We start from the raw sequence: 23,309 nt of genomic DNA, 5'->3' as shown, positions 1-23,309 counted from the left end.
CATTCATAGGAGCAGCCAAAAATCCACGACAGGACCCTCTTGAAAGAGTCTTCAGACTCGCTGAAGCTGTTGTAGTTAAATGACAGGAAATAATTTACTTTATTGTTTTACAGCGTGAAACAACACTGTAGCAGTATTAATGGCTACACCACCACAGTGGCTCGATAGGTCGCTTTCCTGGGTAAAAGTGATTATAACAGGAAACCATATTTAGAAGGCTGATATTTCATGTATTAGTCTTTCTCTGCTCAAGAAGAGCCGTATGCTTAGCCGACTCTATCATGTGCTACGACACATTTGTTGCTATGGTTTTATTAATACGTGTTAAAACATCGACATCTTTAATAGACTCCTTAATCTATCCTCAATTATCTATATTACGTTCGTTGCACATATTAAAAAACTAATGCTGTATATTATAATATTGATAATTAATCGAGGACTTATTAAATAAAAGGATATTAAACGTTAAATTATCAAACATAAATATGCATAATTTTAATTTGTTGTCGATTATCAACTGCTTGTACCTACTGAATCGACAACATAAAATACATTGCTGTTTTTATGTATATACAATTCTGCTTCGATAGTTTGTGTGAAGCATTGAGGCCACAGGCCCACTTCCCCTTAAATAAGGATGCCATCTTCTTGGCGACAACTGTGACCGCCATTGCATGATTTAGCAACACGGTGAGCGGAAATTATTCCTTTAATTTTAAATTATAGTTCTCGAAATGGAAAATACTCTTTGCCAACAGGTACACAGCACAAATGATGACTGCAGGTAATTCTCAGCAGTAATGATAATCTCTCCCGTTCCTTAGACGCACTGCTTTTACCACGGGACCGTGGCCGGTCAAAACGAGTCGACCGTTGCTCTGAGCACTTGTGATGGACTTCGGTAAGTGTTCGAGGCTCTTGTTCAGGGCTGTCATGTTTTCCAGCTGCCAAGACAAACATCACAAAGCATCACAGAACGTTTCAGCGTCTGTGTACAGTTTATTTTCTGATATGAAATGTCACGATATGAACGTTCATTATTTGCATATTTACCTCACGTTTTCTGGCACCTCGTGATGTTATATTTGCATAGTTTTTCTTTTATATTTACGTGCGTTTAGTTTCCAACTGTTGAATACAACGTTGGTTAGTTGTGCAATATTCATTAAGGATTCTAGATTTGAAGCTTTCATGACTGCAAGGATTCATAGTCTTAGGTTTTTTCGGTAAAGTCATGTAAGTAAAAATAAAACTAAATAATAAAAATAATAGAAATAATAATAGAAATAAAATAATAAATCACGACGTTTCGGAGGCAACACAAGTCTCCGTTATCAGATGGGACCGTCACAGCTGAATTTACTGTATTTTTCCTGGGGGGTGCAAGATGCCCTTTTCGGGAGTGCGGGGCATAGCCAGATCTTTTTAGAAGGTAAATCATTGAAACACAAATTAACTATGGGCACGGAAGTACAACTACTTTGTTTCATCAAACCTATGTATTTATGAACATACTTTTTTTTGTTAAGATTGAGAACCACAGGGGTGCACGGCTGCAGTAAAGGTGAAGAACCACTGATTTGAACAGTGTTCATCAACCACATGAAAACATCGTACTTACAGCCGATGTACTCATCCAGTATTTTATTGTCTTTAGACGAACGAATGTGGGAAAAATACAAAGCCCTCACAGTAAATTAACTGTACGTACTGTGCAGTGTTGTTAACCCAAAAGCATTACAATAATTCAGCGTTCACTGACATAACCTTTTTTGTTTTGCAGTTGTCTTTTCCTGCTATCGCTGATGCTCCTCGCCGTTTTCGTGGTTTAACCTGGTGGTGTTGTCGCTGGTGTTGTCGATGTAGGGGTCGGTTTCTGTGGCATGGGGTGAGCTACGCCATTGAGCCGCTGGAAGGGTCAACGCGGGGAGAGCACCTCGTGTATAAGCTGGAGGACTTGAATACCGGCGGTTTGGGCTGCGGGGTCGTCCATGAAAATGTCACCCATTTTGAAGACTTGCCCTCTCTTCCAATTGTGCTTCGGGTAAATGCCCCGCATTTTTCACATTTATTTCACGGCAACGCTGACATCGCGTACAGCTGTTATACCATACACAGTCGGCTTGTTTACTGTGCAGTATTTGCAAAGTCGTTGGTGTCATTTCTCACAAACACTTTACACTGGTCTTATTGTTTGTCGTAAGCTTTTGATCTCTCAAACTCATTGCGTGGTAGAGTAGATTTAGTTTTATTGTGCGAATTATGTATAGATTTACGATATATACAAAAAGTGCAACAATTATACTTTAAAATATTATTTAAATCCTGAATGAATAAAGTGCTGCTTGCTTCGTTCACGAAAGAGCGGTGCCATTGCTCAGTTCTCCACTTTGCCATTTTACAGAAGAAACGTGCCATCCTCACTGACACGACCAGGTGGGTGGAGTTCGTCCTGGTGGTGGGTGCCACTCTGGTGAGTCATCCACATAGGGCACACGCGAGCGCACACACACGCACCATACGTTTTATTTTATCGTGTGTTGTTCGGCATAATCTCCAAAGTTTTGCACCGAGTCATATTCGTGGCAAAGCTGAGGCCGTAGAAATATTTCGTGCAGATATGATTACGTTACGTAATTTTTTCGTGACACGGGTGCTTTACAAAATGTTTGGGGATATTGCTTTGGCAGTGGTGCACAAGCACGGATAACAACAGACTCAATACATTCATAAATAATAATACTGCCAGAAAAGGTAAAGTATGTAATAGGCCATTTTTTGGACCCTTCATAACACATAAATGATCTGCTATGAATAAGGGCCATTCCGCGAAACGGGGCTTATTATATTTTCCTTCTCAAGGCAGCGTTACTTTTCCTTTTAAGGCAGTGTAGTTGGCGTTAGCCCTGTGCAAGAACATCAGTTTTGATGGCAAGCCGCATATCTAGCAACTATTGTAGTTGCACCGTATGCACAATGCAAGTTTGGTTGATTTAAGAAATGTACAAAAATCTATTACAATACTACACACTGCACATACCGTACTGTCTTGATAAAATGTCTGAAATGCTTTAATTTTGTTAAGCATCGTTATGCTGACAAGGAAATATGTGTTTGTGCAGTATAAAAACAGATATAACAGCAACAGGAGCAGTATGGTTACAGACGTGGCCGCCATTGTGAACTTGGTAGACTTGGTGAGTATTCTATTCAGGACTGCAATGCAGCAGCTTCTGCTGGGCGCAGGGATTCAATGTTATTGCTCCGCTTATTTGTTTACACTGGTTGCATGTTGTTAGAGATGTACAGGCCTTCATAAGAAATATTTGTGAAACAGCCAAGAACACACTCTGGATACACTTTAGAACGGTGCTTCGCAACCAGCAAAGTCCCAGGTCAGACGCGGCAATTTCATATTTATAGGAGAGAAATGAACCACAAGGCGCCACCTCCCATCCTCCCCTCTTCATTGGTCCGGCACAGCATGGGAGACAGCCCGTCAGCCCCCACCCCCAGACATGGAGACACACACGCACAGACATGGAGATACACACACAGACATCGGCAGATGCACGCAGACATGGAGATATACGTGCATAATGACACGCAGACACAGTTATGAATGCACTCGCTCACAGGCACTGAGACACGGACACAACACGGGGATACGGAGACAAACAAAGAGAGAGAGATGCCACAAACACAAATTCACTCGCAGACACTGGAACAAAGACACAGAGACACTTAAAACAGAGAGGAGTACACAGACACAGAGACACGAGAGACAAAGACACAGAGACGCACGGAGACAACATTAACAATTGGCGTTCGCCACGAAGTGACGGCAACCTCACCACGGTGCTTGTGCCAGGCTTGGTGTTTATAAGACCACGTGAAGTGTCAAAAAGCTCTTTACCAGGTCACGGAACAGACCAAGGTGTTATGGGTTAACTGAGGTGATCGACAACGCATTCCCACCCACCTGGGCCCACACAGACACACGGGGACACACAGACACAACTACACTTGCACAATTGGGAGAATTCTTGTCACGGATTTTGGCAGTGCCACTTGATTTCTTTGTTCTTGGGATCGTGATTTCTCTCTCGGCTACAACACATTCCCACCCACCTGGGCCGACAGTGATTTTGTTTAGTTCGGTCTGCCGCAAAGACCGAGGAGGCTTGGAAGTAATTGAATGAAAAAAGCTTGAAGGACTGCTTTAGAAGAACGTATGGCTTTTAAGAGTACACCATTAATCTGAGAAAATGTATGAGTATATTAAGTAAAATCTCTTTATATCCTGCATCATGATCACGTTAATTTATACCTAGTATGTTTCTTAAAGGCCACGTCTCAGTTGCATGCATCATAGTTGCTTTGTAGCTGCTTCAATTTCGATTTAAAGCTTTCGTGACTGCATGGATTCATCTTCTTGGTTCTTTAGGTAAAGTCACGTAGAATGGAAATAATAAAATAATAAAAATAAAACATAATAAAATTATTCTCACGACGTTTCGGCCACAACGCAAGCAGCCGTCCTCAGATGGAGAACAGGTTTGTCGAGAAGACAGAGTCAGACCTATTCTCCACCTGAGGACGGCTGCTTGCGTTGTGGCCGAAACGTCGTGAGAATCATTTTATTATGTTTTATTTTTAGTATTTTATTATTTCCATTCTACGTGACTTTACCGAAAGAACCAAGAAGTTGTAGCTGCTTTTTTGTATCCAGCAAGAGCATTGTTTGCGACTTTTTTTCTAGAATAGAGTGAGGGTGGCTATACTAAGGGAAGGCAACCTTGTTATAGTCCCTGTCACATTCAGAATCTCGAGGAAGGTGCACAGATAACAGACAGCACAGATAAAAGGACATTAGAAAAGTGGATTATGATGATGAGAGTGATAGAAAAGGACAACATTTAACATTTTGGAATTTCACCGACAGGACTACAAAACCATAAACATCCGTGTGGTGCTGGTGGGACTTCATTTAATGACGACGGAAGAGCAGGCATTGGTGGTTCAGGACGGTGATACTGCTGGTTCGGTTGTTGGGAAGTTTGCCAAGTGGCGGCAGACAAACTACAACACCCTGGGGCGGCACGACTGTGGACATCTTTTGACGTGAGTGGCACGCACAGTGGCACGTGATGTGGAATGCCCCAGGTGTGTCGGTATATCCGGGTGGTGTGTTTACTGTGGAGACCTTTTTTGAGTGGCTTGGTATGGAGTGGTTATTAGTTCAATGGTTCAGGGAAGATTAATGTGGTGTTAATTTTTGAGGATTTGGGAAGGTGAGGGTGTGGCCGGTGCTGCAGCCAGCACTGCTGTGTTGTTTGCATGGCTTGTTGTTGCTCTGGTAAAACGAGTGCAGTGATGTGTGATTTGTACCATTTGGTGCACATCATCTCACGTGGAAATCCACGAGGTAAGAACACCCGTGTTACACTTGGCACGAATGTTTTCCCGAGGTTATGTTATTAAGCTGCAGCCACTGATGACATGAGCACTGTAGATTTGTATTTTAAAGACCGACTTCTTTCCCTTTTAAACCATTGCTTGCATTTAAAAACATGACTACGGTGTACCATATGGTTCATCTGTCGTGCCTGTGCTACGTGAGCCCATAAAAGTACAAGTCAGCAGCATTTATTAATATGCTATTGAGTAGTGGTGTATTGATACGTAAATTCATTGATTATTTTGGTTCTTTTTAGGCAATAGGTTAATAAAATTATTTATCTTAGAATCTGTGTACATTTATTCATCTAACTTTTATGTAAATGACTTAGTAACGTTATATTTAGGCTGATGGCATGAAACAATAGATTACAAACAACATGGAGAAAAGCGAGTAAATACAAGAGAGGCGAAGGACTGTTACATTCTTGAATCAAATCGTGGCCCTGAATTTCGACAGCTCGTCACATTGCTGTGCTGGTGAAGGGCTATACCGCTAATATCGAGGTCTCCCTTCATCTCGAGTCTGTGGATATTTGAGAATTGGTGCTGTCTGTACAGTACAGTTACCCATTTATTTTTCCTTTCAGGTGGGAATCGTTTGGAGGAATTGTGGGGATGGCATTTGTGGGAACAATCTGCTCCAGAAGTTCTTCCGCCGGCATCGCCTCGGTAAATATCACTTCTGCGGAGCACACGCCTCGCTCGCTGGTGTGTCTTCATTTCCACCGGATGGTCTTGCTCTTGTGTGCAATTCAAGGAAAGTTCCTTCCGACTGCTCACATTGTTCTACCTACAGCATCTTTTTCCTTCTCTGTTCCACACTTCACCTCCATATCTCCCTGCACTACGTTTGTAGTTGCTCCAGCTTGAGCATCTTATGCCACGCATAGTACCACCACTCTTCTGATCAGGCAGGGTGGTGCAATGGTAACACGTATGCCTTGCAGAAAGAATTCCCTCGGTTCGATTCCCAACTGTGGCTTTTTGTGTAGAGATTGTAAATTCTCCACCTATGATGTAACTGGTATTGGCCGAAACGTCGTGAGAATTATTTTATTATGTTTATTCTTATTATTTTATTATTTCCATTCTACGTGACTTTACCGAAAGAACCAAGAAGATGAATCCCTGCAGTCACGAAAGCTTTAAATCGAAATTTGCCCATTTGTTTAAAGTGCCGCACTGGGAGATGCACTCGAACTCCGTGACCTCTGGATTGCAGGTTTAGTGTGTCCTAACCACCCTGGAACAAAATTTATTAACCAAAAAAAAATGTGACTGACATTCGTGATTTTTGTGGTTAGCTGGACATTGTTGCATTCACTTGATGTTGTCATGGAGATGGTGCCTGCATACAACTTTTTATTGCCATCTTAGTACAGGTAAAGTGGGGGAGCAGGGAATAATAACGCAACACAATTTTGATTTCGATCTTTCTTTCAAACTTTAACAAAATTATTTAGCAGACTTTTTTTTAAGTTGGATTTCAGGTTATCTTCTGGACGATAAAATCAACTCATGTGATTGTTTAAATATTAGAAAATGAACTCTTTTGCTCATTTCCTTCGTTTTTGGATGTGCGAAACAGTTTTTTTTTCCAAGAATGTTTACCTGTTTTCTTTTTAGATGCCGACACGGAAAATCCCATCCGTGGCAGCTGTGGTGGCTCATGAAATGGGTCACAACTTGGGGATGAGCCACGACCGATCGCCCTGTCAATGCACCACCAACCCCTGCATCATGAACGCTGGTTTGGTGTAAGCGATGCGATTTTGTTCTTACGCGCAGTGCCACCAGCCCCGGAGTGTGACCTTGTGCAAAGGGGACGCACATAAACACTCAAGGATAGGACGGGGGTGGGGGGGGATACCACACCATCCAGTCAATGTTAACAGAATGAATAATGATTTGGGCTGAATCTGCCTATTTTGTAATGACAGAGGTCAGCAACAGACTTGTAACTTGAAAGAACATGAAATATTTATTTACAGCGTAATGTAGATAAATGTAACAGACTTAAAACACGAGATAGATTACGCAGAGACATCGTCGCGAAGGTTTCTATTTCCACCACTCATTGTACACATTTATTCACACAGTGATCACTGACACGATCCGGACATAGACATTGGAAGACCACTCCAGTGGCCAACACTCTCGGACCTTCGCTAATATTTTGTAGACCAAAAAGAGCTTGGCTGCTAACCTCCACGAACATGGATTTCCCTCCTGTACACATTTTATTTACCCCATTGTGCGTTTTTTTGTGTTGCCCTGCCCTTCCCAGATATTTACATTTATGAAATGTATGGCTGTAGGCCAAGTTGGCTGTGTGCTTGCCCATCATGTGTGTATGTGTGTGTGTGTAGGGACCCGCCACCAACAGCATTCAGTGAGTGCAGCACGAGCGACTTTGAGAACCTAATTTTGGTGCAGCGCGGTGGTTCCTGCCTTCTCAACGTGCCGACCCCCAATGAGGAATTCCGGCAGCCCGTTTGCGGAGACAGCATTGTAGACAAAGGCGAGGAATGTGACTGCGGATCCCAGAAGGTGGGCCGTGCATGCATGGGTATCGATGGCTCAATAATAATGTGCCATATTCTTAGGTTTTTAATCTTTGCAGTCACGAAAGCTTCAAATCTAGAAATAATGTGCCATTTTATTGAGTGACTGTTGAGTGGTGTTATCTTGGTGTGGTCTGGAAGTGCTTTTTGTTGTTGTTTTTGCTGCCTTGCCCAGGATTGATAAATCGGACCTATATAATCTAGATTTGAAGCTTTTTATGGCTGCAGGGATCCATACTCTTTGGTTCTTTCGGTAAAAATATAAAATAAATTTTATCACGACGTTTCGGGCGCAACACATGTGTCCATCATCAGGTGGGACAACCACAGCAAGAAACAACTGCTGCAGTGGGCAAGAGCTGCTTTTGTGACAAGGGGCTATATAAGCAAAAGAAGGGGGGGAGGAGCCAGGAAGGAGAGATAGAGAAGGGGGAGGAGCCAGGAAGGAGAGATAGAGAAGGGGGAGGAGCCAGGAAGGAGAGATAGAGAAGGGGGAGGAGCCAGGAAGGAGAGATAGAGAAGGGGGAGGAGCCAGGAAGGAGAGATAGAGAAGGGGGAGGAGCCAGGAAGGAGAGATAGAGGGGGTGGGGGGTGGTGTCCAACATCAGCAAAGGTCCTACTGACATTGTTGGTGAGTGGGGCTGGGAAGAGGAAGCTGAAGAAACCGGAGATGCGGATATGAAGGCAAAATATAAAGCAGCTAAGGTTTTACCTGGTTAATAACATCCTTCAAATGATTGCTCAATTTGTATCCATCTTCTCGGTTGAAGTTATGTCTACGTTTATATATCTGGATGGCTTTATGAACAAACCTTTGATAGTAGCCTGAAGGTTTGCAGAGTACCTTGGTATCGGAAAACACAATATAATATGAGAGCCCACAGCGTTATAACAATGGTCAGCCACGGCGGAGGAATTGGTTCTGCCGTGTTTCAGATCTGACTTGTGCTCGCGGATACGGTCGGAGACATGTCGTTTCGTTTCCCCAATGTAACAATCACCACAGATGCAACTTAGTTTGTTGGGAATGACATACTTCACAGATGGGATTAGATCACGGATTGTGTGTACTGTACTGAATTGGACCTGGATCTTGTGTTTGTTTAAGATTTTGGAAATCTTTTTGGTAACGACTGCTATGTATGGTAATGTGATGGTTTTGATCGGCGTCTCAGGGGGCTGTCCCTCCCCAGAAACATGACTGACGCATTTGCACATGGTGTCAACAAGTTTCTGTCTTAATCTACTTTATAACTACATTTTGTAATACTTTTTTAATCATTGAGAATCTCCTCAAATCCATGAAGATGTGTGTAAATGGTATTCTCGACACTTTAAGTTATGACATTTTCACTCGGATATGCATCATCATTTATTTTTGTATATTTTTTTAGGAATGTAACAATCCCTGCTGTGAAGCAAGCACTTGTAAGCTTAAGGGCAACGCTGAGTGTGCCTATGGCTTGTGCTGCAAGAATTGCAAGGTAAGGGGAAATTCTGAGTGTGCATATCACTTATGTCGGGGCAAATGCACAGCATGTACAGCATACAACAGAACTCCTCTTATCCGCGGCCCTTGTACCTGTGTAATACTCTTATGACTCGTTCACACCGGAGTTGGAGGCACACTTGTTTATTTAACACCACACGTTGTGACATACACACTGAGGGGGTATCGGCCCCCTCACCCGTCTATCTGGGGACACACCTCTAGGCTAACCCTAGCCTGCCTCAGAGTCCTCCTCTCGTGGACTAGGGGAGGCTATCTTGGCCCGACACTGGTCAGTCGGGCCCGGTACTCAGAGTCCAGACCAACCCTGGCTCTGGCTCTGGCACCACGCCACTGACTCGAGCCTGCGCGGTCCTGACAAGGACGGCGTAGCAGGGGGAGACCAGGGCTCTATCTGGGACGTCTTCCGTCTCCTCTTCTTAGCTAACCAAACTCTCCCTAGCCCCCCGATACATTTCCCTTTTATACATCCCCCTCCCTGAGGGGTGGGGCCCCGGGGGATCGTAACGTCCGAAGCGCGGACGTCGTAGAGGGCACCTGCCCGTGCACTGACGTAGCCCCGCCCACTGTGCTAGTTTCCCGTTGGATCCCATACATATCAGCTCGACACATATTCCCTCCGTAAGACCCCTACACCTGCGACTGATTATCCACGGCAGCTGTAGGATCCGCTAAAGCTCAATAATCCGCGGCCCTAATACTTCCTATTGTGTACAGGTTGTCTGCAATTTTACCACAATGCAGAGCAAAGCGGATTCCTAATGTTCATGGCAAAGTACAAGCACACGCTGGAATATGTTGCAATAAACTATGCGTATACATTATTTACTTTGTTGTTTCATGCAGATTATGGGCCAAGGCGAGAGTTGCCGCCCATCAGTGGGAGCCTGTGACCTGCCCGAGTACTGCAATGGCTCCTCGCAGTTCTGTTACACGGACACCTTCATACAGAATGGGTACCCGTGTCAAAACGGTTCAGCCTACTGCTACAACGGTGTCTGTCTCACCTTGGACTACCAGTGCCAGAGCATCTGGGGAGGCAGTACGTATTCAGTGGCAAGATGTTAACTACCTCACCTGCTATACAGGAGGCCGTGGGCTCGATCCCGACCCTGTGACGCCTGTATATTTGGAGTTTGCGTGTTCTCCCCGTGGTCGCGTGGATTTTTCACCGGGTCCTCCAGTTTTTCTCCTCCACATTTAGAATTGTTTAGCTGCTAGAAATTCCCACATGATAAGCCACTTTATTTGAGTTATCATTTGTGGCCAAGCCACTTCTGAAAAAGAGCTACATAGCTCAGTGGGCTTTACCTGGTAAAATAAAAATAGTTTAAACAGTTTGTGTTAATAATCCTTGTTATCTCTCCTCTTCACGTTATTTGGCTTTAGTCATTTACTGGGTTGTGTAGTGCTATTTTCCAGTTGGGTGAAGCTTGGTTTTCAGATGTGAATATGTAGGAATGATCGACATTGTGTGGCTTTATGCCACATGTGTATTGTTCTTCTTGGTTCTTTTGGTAAAGTCACGTGACTTTTTTTTTTCGATTTAAAGCTTTCGTGACTGCAGGCATTCATCTTCTTGGTTCTTTCGGTAAAGTCACGTAGAAGGGAAGTAATAAAATAATAAAAATAAAACATAATAAAACAATTCTCACGAATTGTTTTCGCGAATAAAACAATTCTCACGAATAGTTTTATTATGTTTTATTTTTTATTATTTTATTACTTCCCTTCTACGTGACTTCACGTGACTTTACCGAAAGAACCAAGAAGATGAATCCCTGCAGTCACGAAAGCTTTAAATCGAAATGTGTATTGTTGTACTAAAAATTGTCAATCCCATTTATCGTTTTTTGCAGATGCCGCTTCGGGATCGGATAATTGCTATTTAATTGTGAACACTAAAGGAAATGAATTTGGCAACTGTGGCCAACGACCAAATGGATTTGTAACCTGCACAACAGCGTAAGTATTGCAAGTGTGATCTCTGTATGCAGAAATTTTTTTTACTAAATTGAGTGTCAAACCTGATTTAGGGTGGGTCCTGTATTGGGATATTTGACCATTTATTTTAAAGCAGTGTTTTACGTGTTAATTATGTATGGGTCCACACACGATGCAGGAGATTGTGATTTTTTTTTTAGGTACCAATTTATTTGTGATTTAGAGCATTTTTTTCGAATATTCTAGTAACTGGTGAAAGAATGAAGATTGCTCTATAATTGTTAGGGTATAATTTAGTGCCATTTTCATATACTGGATGAATAAGAGCAGATTTGCATTCTAGTGGAAATGTACCTTTGGTAAGTGACCGCTTGAAAATGTGTGCAAAGGGGATTTCTGGATGAGATCTGCTACAGCCACAAGTGCAAATGCAGGTAACTCGTCTTCTCCCATGGATGATGATGATGATGATGCCTTAGTTGATACGAGCTTCTGTAGTACATCCAGTTCAGATTTGGGACTAAACGAGAAGTAGGGACGATGACATTCGCTAACATTTTTATGGTTGATGTGTAATCGATAGCGAATCAATTAGCACAGTTGGCTATGTACGGCGTGGAAAACGTTCTAAATACAAACCAGGGGAAAGAAGTGATTGATGTGAATGGCAGTATATTTGAAGAAATTTGATTCCGGTTATTCTTCTTCTTGGTTCTTTCTGTAAAGTCACGTAGAAGGAAACTAATAAAATAATAAAAAGAAAACATAATAAAATAATTATTTTATTATGTTTTATTTATTTAATGTTTGATTTTTATTATTTTATTATTTTCCTTCTACTCTACCGAAAGAGCCAAGAAGACGAATCTCTGCAGTCACGAAAGCTTTAAATCGAAATTTATTCCGGTTAGTTTTGCCAAAGATATGTCCTACTGATCCAAAATATGAATTAAGTCCATTAAAACAAAACAATATATATTCCAGCAACTCATCGTTTGTATATATATTTATTTTAAATGATACCTAAAAAATAGTGTTCGTGAAATTATTTGGAAGAGCCTCGGCAAGGTGGCTCATCTGCGGTGTGTGGCACTGCACACCGCTTAGATTTTATTCCTATCCCCCCCGCCCCCCCTTGCAGGAATATCAAGTGTGGGAAGCTGGTGTGTGAAAACACACCCATGAAGCCACTCATCGTCGACGTCCCAAACTTTGCCAGCTACCAAGGCTGCAATGCCGTCAACTTCAATTACGGCACCGACATTCCTGACCCTGGTCTGGTGCAGCCCGGCACCAAGTGTGACAGCAACAGTGTGAGTACAGGGAGAGGAAGGTCAACGGTGATTTTGCGGTGAAGGTGGAAATTCACTGTGGCAATTGGACGACGATAATTACCCAGAGTTGATCGTGATAGCAACGCAGTGATAGTGTTGCGATTTCTCTCTATGCGACTGGATGCAATTTGTTCCTTGTAGGGCGATATCTCTGGACCACCGTATAACGTTCTTCAGTTATGCATCGGAGTAATCATTGTCTCCATCCGTTACCATTTAGCTGCTGTTGGTAACAGGCCCAGCCTTAGGTGGGGGCAATCAGTGTGGCTGTGCTCTGCTTGGCACCTTAGGGGTGCAAATCTGTGAGGGCCCATATATGATGTATGATACATACAGAGAACTGCGTAGTTTTTACCCAGGGTTATAGGTGCATCATATGTGGGCTTATAATGGGTAACACTCATCACATGGCATACAATAATTGGCAGGGTAATTGTTAACACTCACAATCAAAAGAACATTCAAATGAGCTAAATTCTTTATTTGCCGGCTCCGGTTATCATTGGGAATTTATTTATTTCACCTTTATTTAATCAGGTAAAAAAAAACCTTGAGGTTAAAAACTCTTTTACGATGTCCTGTAATATTTAATCCCTCTATAAATGCAAGTCTTTATCCTGAAATCCTCATCCTAACTCTGGTCAGGATGTAAGATCAGCAAATCTTTGTCAGCTGCCAGTGTAGATACTTTCTCCCAGCACCATACTTGTGCCAAGGCTATCATTGATTGGTGGAGGAAAAATGGGTAATAAGGAGCTGCCTAATTCTCACTGGTGGAGTGCAATTTACCATCACTCTTCACTGCCATCTGGTGACCTCAGACGCCATCAAAATGGCTTTCCAAACTCGATAAGGCAATTCCAAATTTGGTTCGTTGTTGCTAGAAATGCCACGTCAAGGAAGAATAACGGCGTATTCTTTTTTTTCTTCCCCAAAGGCCAGTTTCACCCGAAGTAATAATAATAGATTATAAGCTTAGGAATGAATTTTAGCCGCTGTAGATGTTACAATGCTGTGAGAATGGTGGTGTCTGTTACATGCAGGGCTGATCATAGCGGTATGTTCATCTCCAGGTGTGCATGGACAACCAGTGCCAGAACGCCACAGTGGTTTTGGGCACCCTCTGCAATACGACTCAGAAGTGCAGTGGACATGGGGTAAGAGCTTCTTGTGCGCAATTGACAAGCACCTTCTCTTGCAAAGCATGCTTACTGTCTCTACGTGGTTATTTATGGTGATGCGGAGGCAGCTTGAAAGACTCTGTGTAATAAATCATGTCAAAAGATCCCTGGTTTTAATGGTTTTGTCATTTCCTGGTAAAATAACAATAAGCTTGACACCGCTTCTACGCCAGAGACATGGGGACTATTGTGAGTGACTGGCAGGAGCGGAGGGGACTTTTAAGAGCCTTTGCCAGTCAAAATACAGTCGTAAGAGTAATAAAATAATATGCTAAGTGTTTTACTTAACAACAAGACCTCGATGTGATTTTTTTTATTTAACTTTTTTTTTTACAAGATCGTATCCCCTTGCTTAAATATGAAACAGAGTTTGTAAAGTGATTCCAAACACATTCCTGTGGAGGGAGCTGGTAGGGACGTTGGGTTGCTCGGTCAATGGCCAGGGTCAATGGCGGCGTGGTGTATTCCGCAAATATGCCCGACTGTGAGGGTGGGCACAAGTCGGCGTGAGTAGGTTAAACGTTGAGTTTTATAAGGGCACCACGGGGTGACCAGCCCCTCCCCATCCAGCCCCACCCCTCCCACCCCCCACCCAGCCCCTCCCCACCTTCCCCACCCAGCCCCTCCCCACCCTCCCCACCCTCCCCACCCAGCCCCTCCCTGCACGACGGACACAATAATCCCCTGTGGGTTGGTGTAACTAGGAGGTTCCTACCAGTAAAAGCTTGCTACTATGTTTGGTGTAAGCAAAAAAATTGTATCGCCTATTTCCAATGTATTACTTGAGCCTGGATTAACCATCCCAGCATCATAGCTCTGCTTTGGTGTCATGGCATTAGAGGTTTGGAGTTGGAGGCAACATCCTGTGAGTAGAGGCAAATGGGGCTTGTATGAAGTGTAACGTCTAGAAATGTCAACGCTAATTCTAGATTTGAAGCTTTCGTGACTGCAAGGATTCATATTCTTAGGTTTTTTTCGGTAAAGTCAAAGTTTTTTTCGGTAAAGTCCTCTTGCTTGATACAGCAATCGTGCTGTGACGGTTTCACCTGCAGACGGAAGCTTGTGTTGCCTCCGAAACGTCGTGATTTTATTTTACTTTTATTAATTTTAATTTTTACCTATGTCAACGCTAAGTTGAAATGTTTACCTATTTTGCAGAGAGCCATTGTTTTTGAGGTTCACCACAACTGGCATGTTTATCTTAATCTGGTTACCTTTCGTTTTGGTCAAACGAATATGGTTTGATATGCGCACAGTATTCCCTCACGCTTGTAAATTTGTTGAGCGAATTGTATATAATTAATTGTTAATTTCAGGTTTGCGACAACAACTTGAACTGCTATTGCAACAATGGTTATGCCCCTCCTGACTGCTACTATTCTGGGTATGGTGGCTCTATTGAAAGCGGAAATTCATACAAACGTAAGCTAAACATATTTTCACATTTATGAACATAACGCCTTGCAGAACTAATCTATTCCCAATTTCTGGTTACTATATAATGTTAATATGACACAACTAAAACGGTATGACATGTTATTTTAATAAATTCTACTTATCACGTGTGTGTTAGATTGCCTCCTCTACCCGACTGAATGAATGCAACACTCTCTGCAGAATATCATTCTAATATCAAAAGCAAATGACTATAAATGCCGGGAAGCTGAACGCATTGCTCAATGTATCCGTGGCGGGCTGCTTCATTCTCTTGTCGAGTAGAGGCCTCATTTGCGTGGCTGTCATTGTCATCGTCGTGTTGTTGTTGTTGTTGCCCGACACGCAGCAAGCTCCAGGCTGCTGTGGCTGCTGCTTCTGCTTCTGTTCATTCCACTCATCACTGGGGGTGCTTATTTCTACTGGTCGCGGCATGGCGGAGGCCGACCAAGCCGCCGGAAGGGATACGGGTACTGCTGCTGGGATGGCGGGGTGATGCGTGGGCGTGTAAAACAACAACATGTGCACCTATTGTTCTCTTTTAGCCCCGCCCACCCCCTCCCCCAACACGCTCCATTCATTGGCTACCACATTCAGATAAGCCCCTCCCCCCTCTTCCCCCCCATCAACTTGTATTTAAGAGCTTGTCTCTTGGATTTTTGCCTCACTTGATACAGTAAATTTAGCTGTGACGGTCCCACCTGATGACGGAGACTTGTGTTGCCTCCGAAGCGTCGTGATTAATTATTTTATTTCTATTATTATTTATAAATATATATTATGATTATTTATTTATTTTTCCCTACGTGACCTTACCGAAAAAACCTAAGAGTATGTGTGGAGGACGCCTTATTTATTTATTTATGTGGCATCGGGCTCAAAGGAACCGGACGAGCAGCATCGCGTGACTGCGTGCCCACCGGGCGTAACGTTCAGGGCTTGTTTTTTATGTCGCCCCATTCTTTTCTTGTTTGGTTTGATGGGCACAACAACAGCAAAAAAAATCCCCACCCTATTCTTGTTGATTGTGTAAAGACTTTTTTAGTTTTATGAATAGTTTTTGAGATGCCATTTTATTGCATCAAGCACATATTTTTGCAGTGTGTTCAGAAATAGTTATTCAACTATGAAAACATAGTACATGAAGATTCTAATCTGTCGGTGCCTTAAAAATGTTTGTATAACTTCATTGTTTGCTGGCGTAAATGTCACGAGTGAATGCGTGAATTAGTCTACGGCAATTGTATCGTTCTTTTTTCTATGTGCTCACCTGTTGATTTGATGGCGTGTTAATTTATCATCATTGTTATAGCACTGCTGGTCCATTCGGCATTCCAAGAAAACCCGCCCCAGCTGCCTCTGCAGCTCGCAACCAAGTGAGTGGTCGTCTACACTTGCCAGTTATTAACACATTGTCCTGCGGAGGGAGCTGGTAGGAACGTTGGGTTGCTCGGTCAATGGCCAGGGTCAACGACAGCGTGGTGTATACCGCAAAGGGAAAATGTCAAAACTGGGTGGTTTTTAACTTTTGCCGACAAAACTGGATCCCAAATGTCAAAACTGGGTGCACCCTGGGTGGCCAAAAACTTGAGTTTTGGACACTCAGGGTGCACCCAGTTTTGACATTTGTCAAATACACTTGATACAGTTTTGTCGGCAAAAGTTAAAAACCACCCAGTTTTGACATTTTCCCTTATATATATGTAACAAACATGTTTTGTTCTAAGTGTGCAGCACCATACTTATCGACGCAAACACTATCTACCGTTGTTCTACTGTAGTAGGTGTAGCATGCAAGCTGGCACACTGTACCAGTATACAAATGGCAAGTTCGTGTATGTTCGCGAGCTGAAAGTGTTACTGTAGTTGCAAGCTGGCACACTGTGCCAGTATACATATGGCAAGTAAGTGTTACTGTAGTAGCGAGCTGGCACACTGTGCCAGTATGCAAACGGGAAGTTTGTGGTGCAAGGTATGGAACATGAACCACGAGAAACATCATTTGGAACGCTCTAAATCTGTGGCGACATATGGATGAATACCGCAAGGACCTAAACGTGTACAAAATGATACATTAAATCGTACACCTTCTTCACCCAGTTTTGACATTTGTCCACATTGAACATCACCCAGTTTTGTCATATCAAAAAGCACCACCCTGTTTTGCCTGTCGTTTTCCAAGACCACCCAGTTTTGACATTTGGGATCCAGTTTTGTCGGCAAAAGTTAAAAACCACCCAGTTTTGACATTTTCCCATACCGCAAATATGCCCGACTGTGAGGGCGGGCACAAGCCGGCGTGAGTAGGTTAAACGTTGCGTTTTATAAGGGCACCACGGGGTGACCAGCCCCTCTCCACCCAGCCCCACCCCTCCCACCCCCCACATAGCCCCTCCCCACCCAGCCTCTCCCCACCCTCCCCTCCCTATCCAGCCCCTCCCTGCACGACGGACGGACACAATAATCCCCTGTGGGCTGGTGTAACCAGGAGGTTCCTACCAGTAAATCTGAGCATGGTCCTTGTTACTTCAGCAACCCGCACGGTAGACATACAGAGTCCGTCTCCTCAGCGTTTGCGAGGTTCAGTGTTTTTGTTTGCTAGCTGGCATATCATTTGTTCACAGTCACGAGTTTAATTCTCTTATTAGGGTTGACATCATCCAGTGTACAAGTCAACCGCCTGTATTTGACTTGCGAAATGTCGGCATTTTTCAGGGTACGCCTACGGTGGCAGTTATTACACCGGGGAACCCTCCAGCCAGGTATGTTGTGTGGTATGCAGTGTGATGGTCTCTTCATGCATCGTTTCCTCTTGACTTTTTACTCTTTGATTCTGTTTCTGACCTTGTGCGTTGCAGTGACGTGCAACTCCTCAATTAGTCGTATCATCGGTACAGATTATCGGTTCGATTATTCGACCAATCTGTTCGCGCAAAAAAATACTTGTAAAAGTTTAACTCTTCCCACGTCTGCCACTGGATGGGGAGGTTGTGGCCAGGGCTTGGTGACATCATCAGATTCATCGACTGTGTCCTGCTGGGTGTGGCTTGCCAGGGGGTTTCCTGCCTTCGCAAAGCAGGGTGTGGGGGCCCATCCATCTTTTTTCGTGAAGTGTCAAAGTCAACGACTGTAAAAAAAAAGTAGTCAATTCTAATTTTGAGTTTATTAATGGACTCTCATCCCAGCTCTAACTCCTTTTCTTTTTTAATTGTGATGCTAATAAACCATTAAACTTCCAACCAGGTTGAACAGAGACTAAATTATCTCTTTGTACCTGATATCCAAGGGGAATTACTTGTTATCCCGAGATGTGAACTTTCAAAGCTACCCAGCATCCAATTAAATTAGTATTCTACTTTAGAGCCCCATTGTCAGGCCTCTGTTAGGTTAAGGTCTCCCCCAATGTCGTATCGTCCACGGCAGTTATATTTTACCGTATTGGGTGCTGAGCAGCCTGAGTTGTGAAGAAGGTTCCGGAAGGGGGGGGAGGTTTGCCTCGAACCGGTTAACATATCACTCGCCACCGACATGAGCCGTGGTCGGGAATCAAACTCAGGTTGGGGGGTTCATAGCGCAGTGTGCAAAAACCGTTACTCTTCTGCTCCACCCCCTGGTAAATCAGTATCTTATCTTAAAATCATTTATATTGCGACTTATCCAAGGCGCTTTACACAGAACTAACAATAGTGCATATGAATGTCATGGTCGAGATGAGGTGAATGAAATAGATGCGAGGGAGCAATGGGGGGCAAATCTGTGATGTGTGAATTTGGTGAAAGCAACATTTATGGACAGTAAATTATGACGAATGGATTGAATGAATGGGGAATGAGTGGAAAGCCATATAACATGAGAGTAAAGTAACGGTGGCAGTTATGAGGGGGGAGATTAAAAGGGTTGTGGGGTGAGCTAGAGAAAATAAGTGAGCTTTGAGTGCGGAGTGGAAACTAGTGAGCAAAGGTGACATTAGGAATGAAACTGGCCTTTAAACAATCTCTTTCCTCGGTTTTATTGGGTGCTGTACCAACATTACCCACCACAATGTTTCAGCTCGATTGACTAATTGTTATATACCAGTGTACTTTGTGTAATAACAAAAAAGTGACAGATATCCAATGTTTATATTTGTTTTCTAGGCCACCACCACCAGCTAATATCAGTGCAGTTAATGGTGGTTATCAGCCTCATGCTTCCCAAGTGAGTTGTGAGAGGAACCAATGGCACATTTGCATCGCATGCACGCTTTTATATTCGTATCCCTACAGTGTGACTTGCAGAACAGTAAACTAAGTTGTAATTTTTTAGTGTCCTAATGTAAAAAAAAATCATCTTAAAATAATAAAATGTCTTTCATGGAAGTATTCATTTTGGAATGAAATACTTTCTTCATTTTCACAGTTGCTTTGAGTGTGAGCATGTTTAATGTCTCATTGCCATGGATTGTATTTATAATCTTGTAGGAGCGGCCTTTTGAGATGAACGGCTTCTTTTGCAAGGGAGACTTGGTATGCAAAGTTTGGAACGAAATGATCGCCATGTTTTAGTATATTACTCGAGCGATTATATTCATTTCCATTTCTCAGCCTTGGCGGCAGCTGCCGGATGTCACTCCCTCCATTTATCCAGCCAGGTAGGCAGTGCTACTATCTTACACACACCATGAATGCCACTCTAACGTGAATTCCGGAAATATATAGTTAACAAAAGAAAAGTTTTTTGTGACACTTTCGTTTTAAAATGACCCGTGATGTTTGTTCCGGTGTCTTCTAGGGCCCCACCAGCTGTTCCCAGTGCTCCCCATCCCGAGAACGTTTACTATGAAGACATTGATCCCAAGGTGAGCTGTGTGGGGTATTACAACTTCAGTTAACGTGTGTGTGTGTTTTGATAAATTTAATGTTTACACGAGAGTGAAACACCCCGGATCAACTTAGGGGAGCCCAGTTCTAGTCACGCTTTTAGTTCAGTGGTTCTTCTTCTTAACCTGGGGTGCACAAACCCCTTTCTGGGGGTGTGAGATGCCCTTTCTGGGGTGTGAGACATGGGCAGATTTTTTTCAAAGGTAAATCATCGAAACATAAATTAAGCACGGGCGCACGTAAGTACAACTACTTTGTTTAATCAAACCTATGTTTTTATAACATAATTTTTTTTAATGATTGATAACCAAAGGGGTGCAAGGCTGCAGTAAGGGTTATGAACGACTGCTTTAGTTAAAAAAATATTTTCACCTGTAAACCCATACGGTTTGGTAAGTAGGACCGCTGAAAAACGACGTTAAAAACTCCCTGCGATTTCCTGCCCACAAACAAGTGTAGTGAGCTCTGGAGCCCTTCTAGATATTTGTTTCTACTCTGTTCACCAAAGGTCTTGGAATAGCTAGGATTACCCACAATGTATCTCTCCACACGATCTGCCAATCAACTAACTGTATAACAGCAGTGGTATAGTTATGCGAATACTTGTGATATCACTGCTGAAAAGCAAATTATTGGCAATTGCAGTTGCAATCAGCAGAGGATGTGAGGAGCACTCAAATGACTTGGCACGTAACATAACCTGGCATCAGACATTGTTGATGTAATTATGTACATTTGATTTGATTTCTGCATAGCTGTAAAACCATAAATGCATGTGAAATGGCAGATTTTTTTTATTGTATAAAACTTAAACACGTTGTGCTGTATTAATTATAACACATTTATCATTTATGTAGGGCTTTGTTCTGACCTTACTATTTATTTAGAAAATGGTTTGGTTTAAGTGTTTTGAAATGTTAGCGCATTAATGCTTAAATGTTTTTTTTATTACAGCCGGAGCTACCATCATCATTAATTTCGCCAGTCAGGTGGGCAGTGCCTCGGTTATACACTGTCAACATCTCTGCCACTGTTGTTTAATAATCACATTTTATCCGGAGAAAAAGGTTAATTTCATTGGATGACATTTTTAAATCCTTTATATTAAGTTCGCTTGCTTGCTTGCTTGCGTGCTTGCGTGCTTGCTTGCTTACGACCGTGCAAATCTTTTGGTCGTTTTTTAACCCACTTCCCGTGATCCAATCGAGCCGACATTTTGCACACAGACTCGTTGTGCGAGACAATTAATGTTCGTGAAAAAAATTCCCAAAATTTTACACTGTTTAGGGAAAAAAAAAATATTTAATTACCAATTGCTTAATACTGGCAGACAATCATCTGACCCATAGGTGGCAGCCATCTCAAGCCAGAGGACCAGAGGACTCTAGCCGCCACGCATATAAAGGATTTATAGTGAAAAACTTTGTTTTTACGGGTTATACTTATTTCCCTTGAATTGACCCATGATATTTGTTCTCTGGTGTGCTTCCAGGCCACCGCCAGCCATTCCGAGTGCTCACACAAACGCCGGCTATGATAACTATCCCGAGGTGAGTCGCGTGGATTTATTGATACCTCTCGGCAACATGTGGCATCAACAGCATTGACCATGAATGACATTGGTCTTGAGTTGACATGTGCGTGTTTTTATGCGATTCAAGCATGTATACAAGGTCAAAACCGCTTGGGGTCATTTAATTGAAATGTTTATGTTGCTTGCACATTGCATAGCCATGTTCGATCAGGCTTTGGTATGATTTTGTAAGTAGGGACGGCTGAAAAAATACTAAATTAAAATCCACAGTAGCTGACTGTCACAGTTGTCAAACAGTGAAATGTATATAGAATTGCAGCAGCACATAACATAAATTGGCAAGTGCGGATGCCATTGAAAATTTGCATATTTGGGGAACCTCATAGGTTTTTTTAATAAAAAAATATTTTTTTTATTAAATAGTGACATTTATACTGGGCTGTCTCAGAGTACTTTCTATGCAAATTGCATCACAATTCATCTCAAACATTTGAAAGGGCACCCACAGTGGCAGCTGTCCCGATGGGCACGAGGTGACTCAGCACCTTGCCTGCAATCGGGGACAAAGTCTTCCAGCAGACGACGACGATGATCGCTGTGTGTAATCCCAAATTGAGGAAATTTTAGGTCAGTTTTAAATTTTGGACTATGTCCTGAGCAGACAATGTCCTACTCATTTTAATAACATCCTCGGACCTTCAGCATCCACTGTGAAGCAGTAATAAACTAAACTTAATCTATTTTTTATTTTACCAGGTAAGGCCCACTGAGCTATGTAGCTCTTTTTCAGAAGCGACCTGGCCACAAATGATAGCTCAACGAAGCGGCTCATCATCGTGTGGAAACATATAGCAGCAGCCAAATACTCTAAATACATGTTTCTAAATTTGGAGGGAAAAATCAGAGGAGCCGGAGAAAAATCTACACAACCACGGGGAGAGCATGCAAACTCCAAATATTCAGCAGGTGCCAGGGTCTGGGTCGAAACCACGACCTCCTGCATACCAGGCGAGGGAGTTAACATCTCGCCGCCTAGATTCGAACCATGAACCTCTGCAACAAGCAGCGAACGCACTCCTGCTGGGCCATGTCACTACCTGACAAGTTGCTTGCTGTGCGGTCAGGGCACCGTTAACATCATTTGCATATTTAAATGCATGTCTTCACAGCCTGTGAAAACATAGATGTGCAAGGTTAAGCATGTTTTTTGTTCGTTAAACTAAACATTTTTTTCTGAAACTTTCTTATTTACACGTTTCTTGTCTTATCCTGCATTTGGTGTCTCCGATTCAAGGGCTTGGGCTGAGTTTCTAAACAAATGTGTTCATGGATGAGAGCACATTTCAATTGACGCGTTTTTGTTTTGCAGTCCCAGCAACTGTCAACGTCAAGTAGTGCTCCACGGATTAATCCAGTCAGGTGGGCGGTGATGAAATGTGTACATCTTGGTGATATTTAATTATTTGGAGAAATACTTGCCTTG

At 42.8% G+C, this 23,309-nt stretch overlaps 1 protein-coding gene across 1 annotated transcript in view; it reads left to right on the top strand.

The window, feature by feature from the left end:
- The window catches only part of LOC144721680 (disintegrin and metalloproteinase domain-containing protein 9-like), a 34,147-nt gene that overhangs the window by 6,679 nt on the left and 4,159 nt on the right, over nt 1-23,309 (top strand). Inside the window, exons 5-27 of the mRNA XM_078599515.1 lie at nt 828-904; nt 1,870-2,047; nt 2,408-2,476; nt 3,126-3,200; nt 4,949-5,127; nt 6,054-6,135; nt 7,093-7,223; nt 7,836-8,016; nt 9,425-9,514; nt 10,387-10,582; nt 11,400-11,505; nt 12,626-12,797; nt 13,892-13,975; nt 15,316-15,421; nt 15,783-15,903; nt 16,746-16,809; nt 18,149-18,195; nt 19,570-19,630; nt 20,017-20,063; nt 20,204-20,270; nt 21,247-21,281; nt 21,785-21,842; nt 23,196-23,245. Coding sequence (XP_078455641.1) covers nt 828-904; nt 1,870-2,047; nt 2,408-2,476; nt 3,126-3,200; nt 4,949-5,127; nt 6,054-6,135; nt 7,093-7,223; nt 7,836-8,016; nt 9,425-9,514; nt 10,387-10,582; nt 11,400-11,505; nt 12,626-12,797; nt 13,892-13,975; nt 15,316-15,421; nt 15,783-15,903; nt 16,746-16,809; nt 18,149-18,195; nt 19,570-19,630; nt 20,017-20,063; nt 20,204-20,270; nt 21,247-21,281; nt 21,785-21,842; nt 23,196-23,245 — 2,276 coding nt within the window. The remainder of the gene's footprint in view (nt 1-827; nt 905-1,869; nt 2,048-2,407; nt 2,477-3,125; nt 3,201-4,948; nt 5,128-6,053; nt 6,136-7,092; nt 7,224-7,835; nt 8,017-9,424; nt 9,515-10,386; nt 10,583-11,399; nt 11,506-12,625; nt 12,798-13,891; nt 13,976-15,315; nt 15,422-15,782; nt 15,904-16,745; nt 16,810-18,148; nt 18,196-19,569; nt 19,631-20,016; nt 20,064-20,203; nt 20,271-21,246; nt 21,282-21,784; nt 21,843-23,195; nt 23,246-23,309) is intronic.

The sequence above is a fragment of the Lampetra planeri genome, chromosome 12 (assembly GCF_965212315.1).
Source record: "Lampetra planeri chromosome 12, kcLamPlan1.2.h2, whole genome shotgun sequence".
NCBI classification, from domain to species: Eukaryota; Metazoa; Chordata; class Hyperoartia; order Petromyzontiformes; family Petromyzontidae; genus Lampetra; species Lampetra planeri.
Note: the sequence above shows the minus strand (reverse complement) of the source record. Positions and strands in the feature narration are given on the sequence as shown.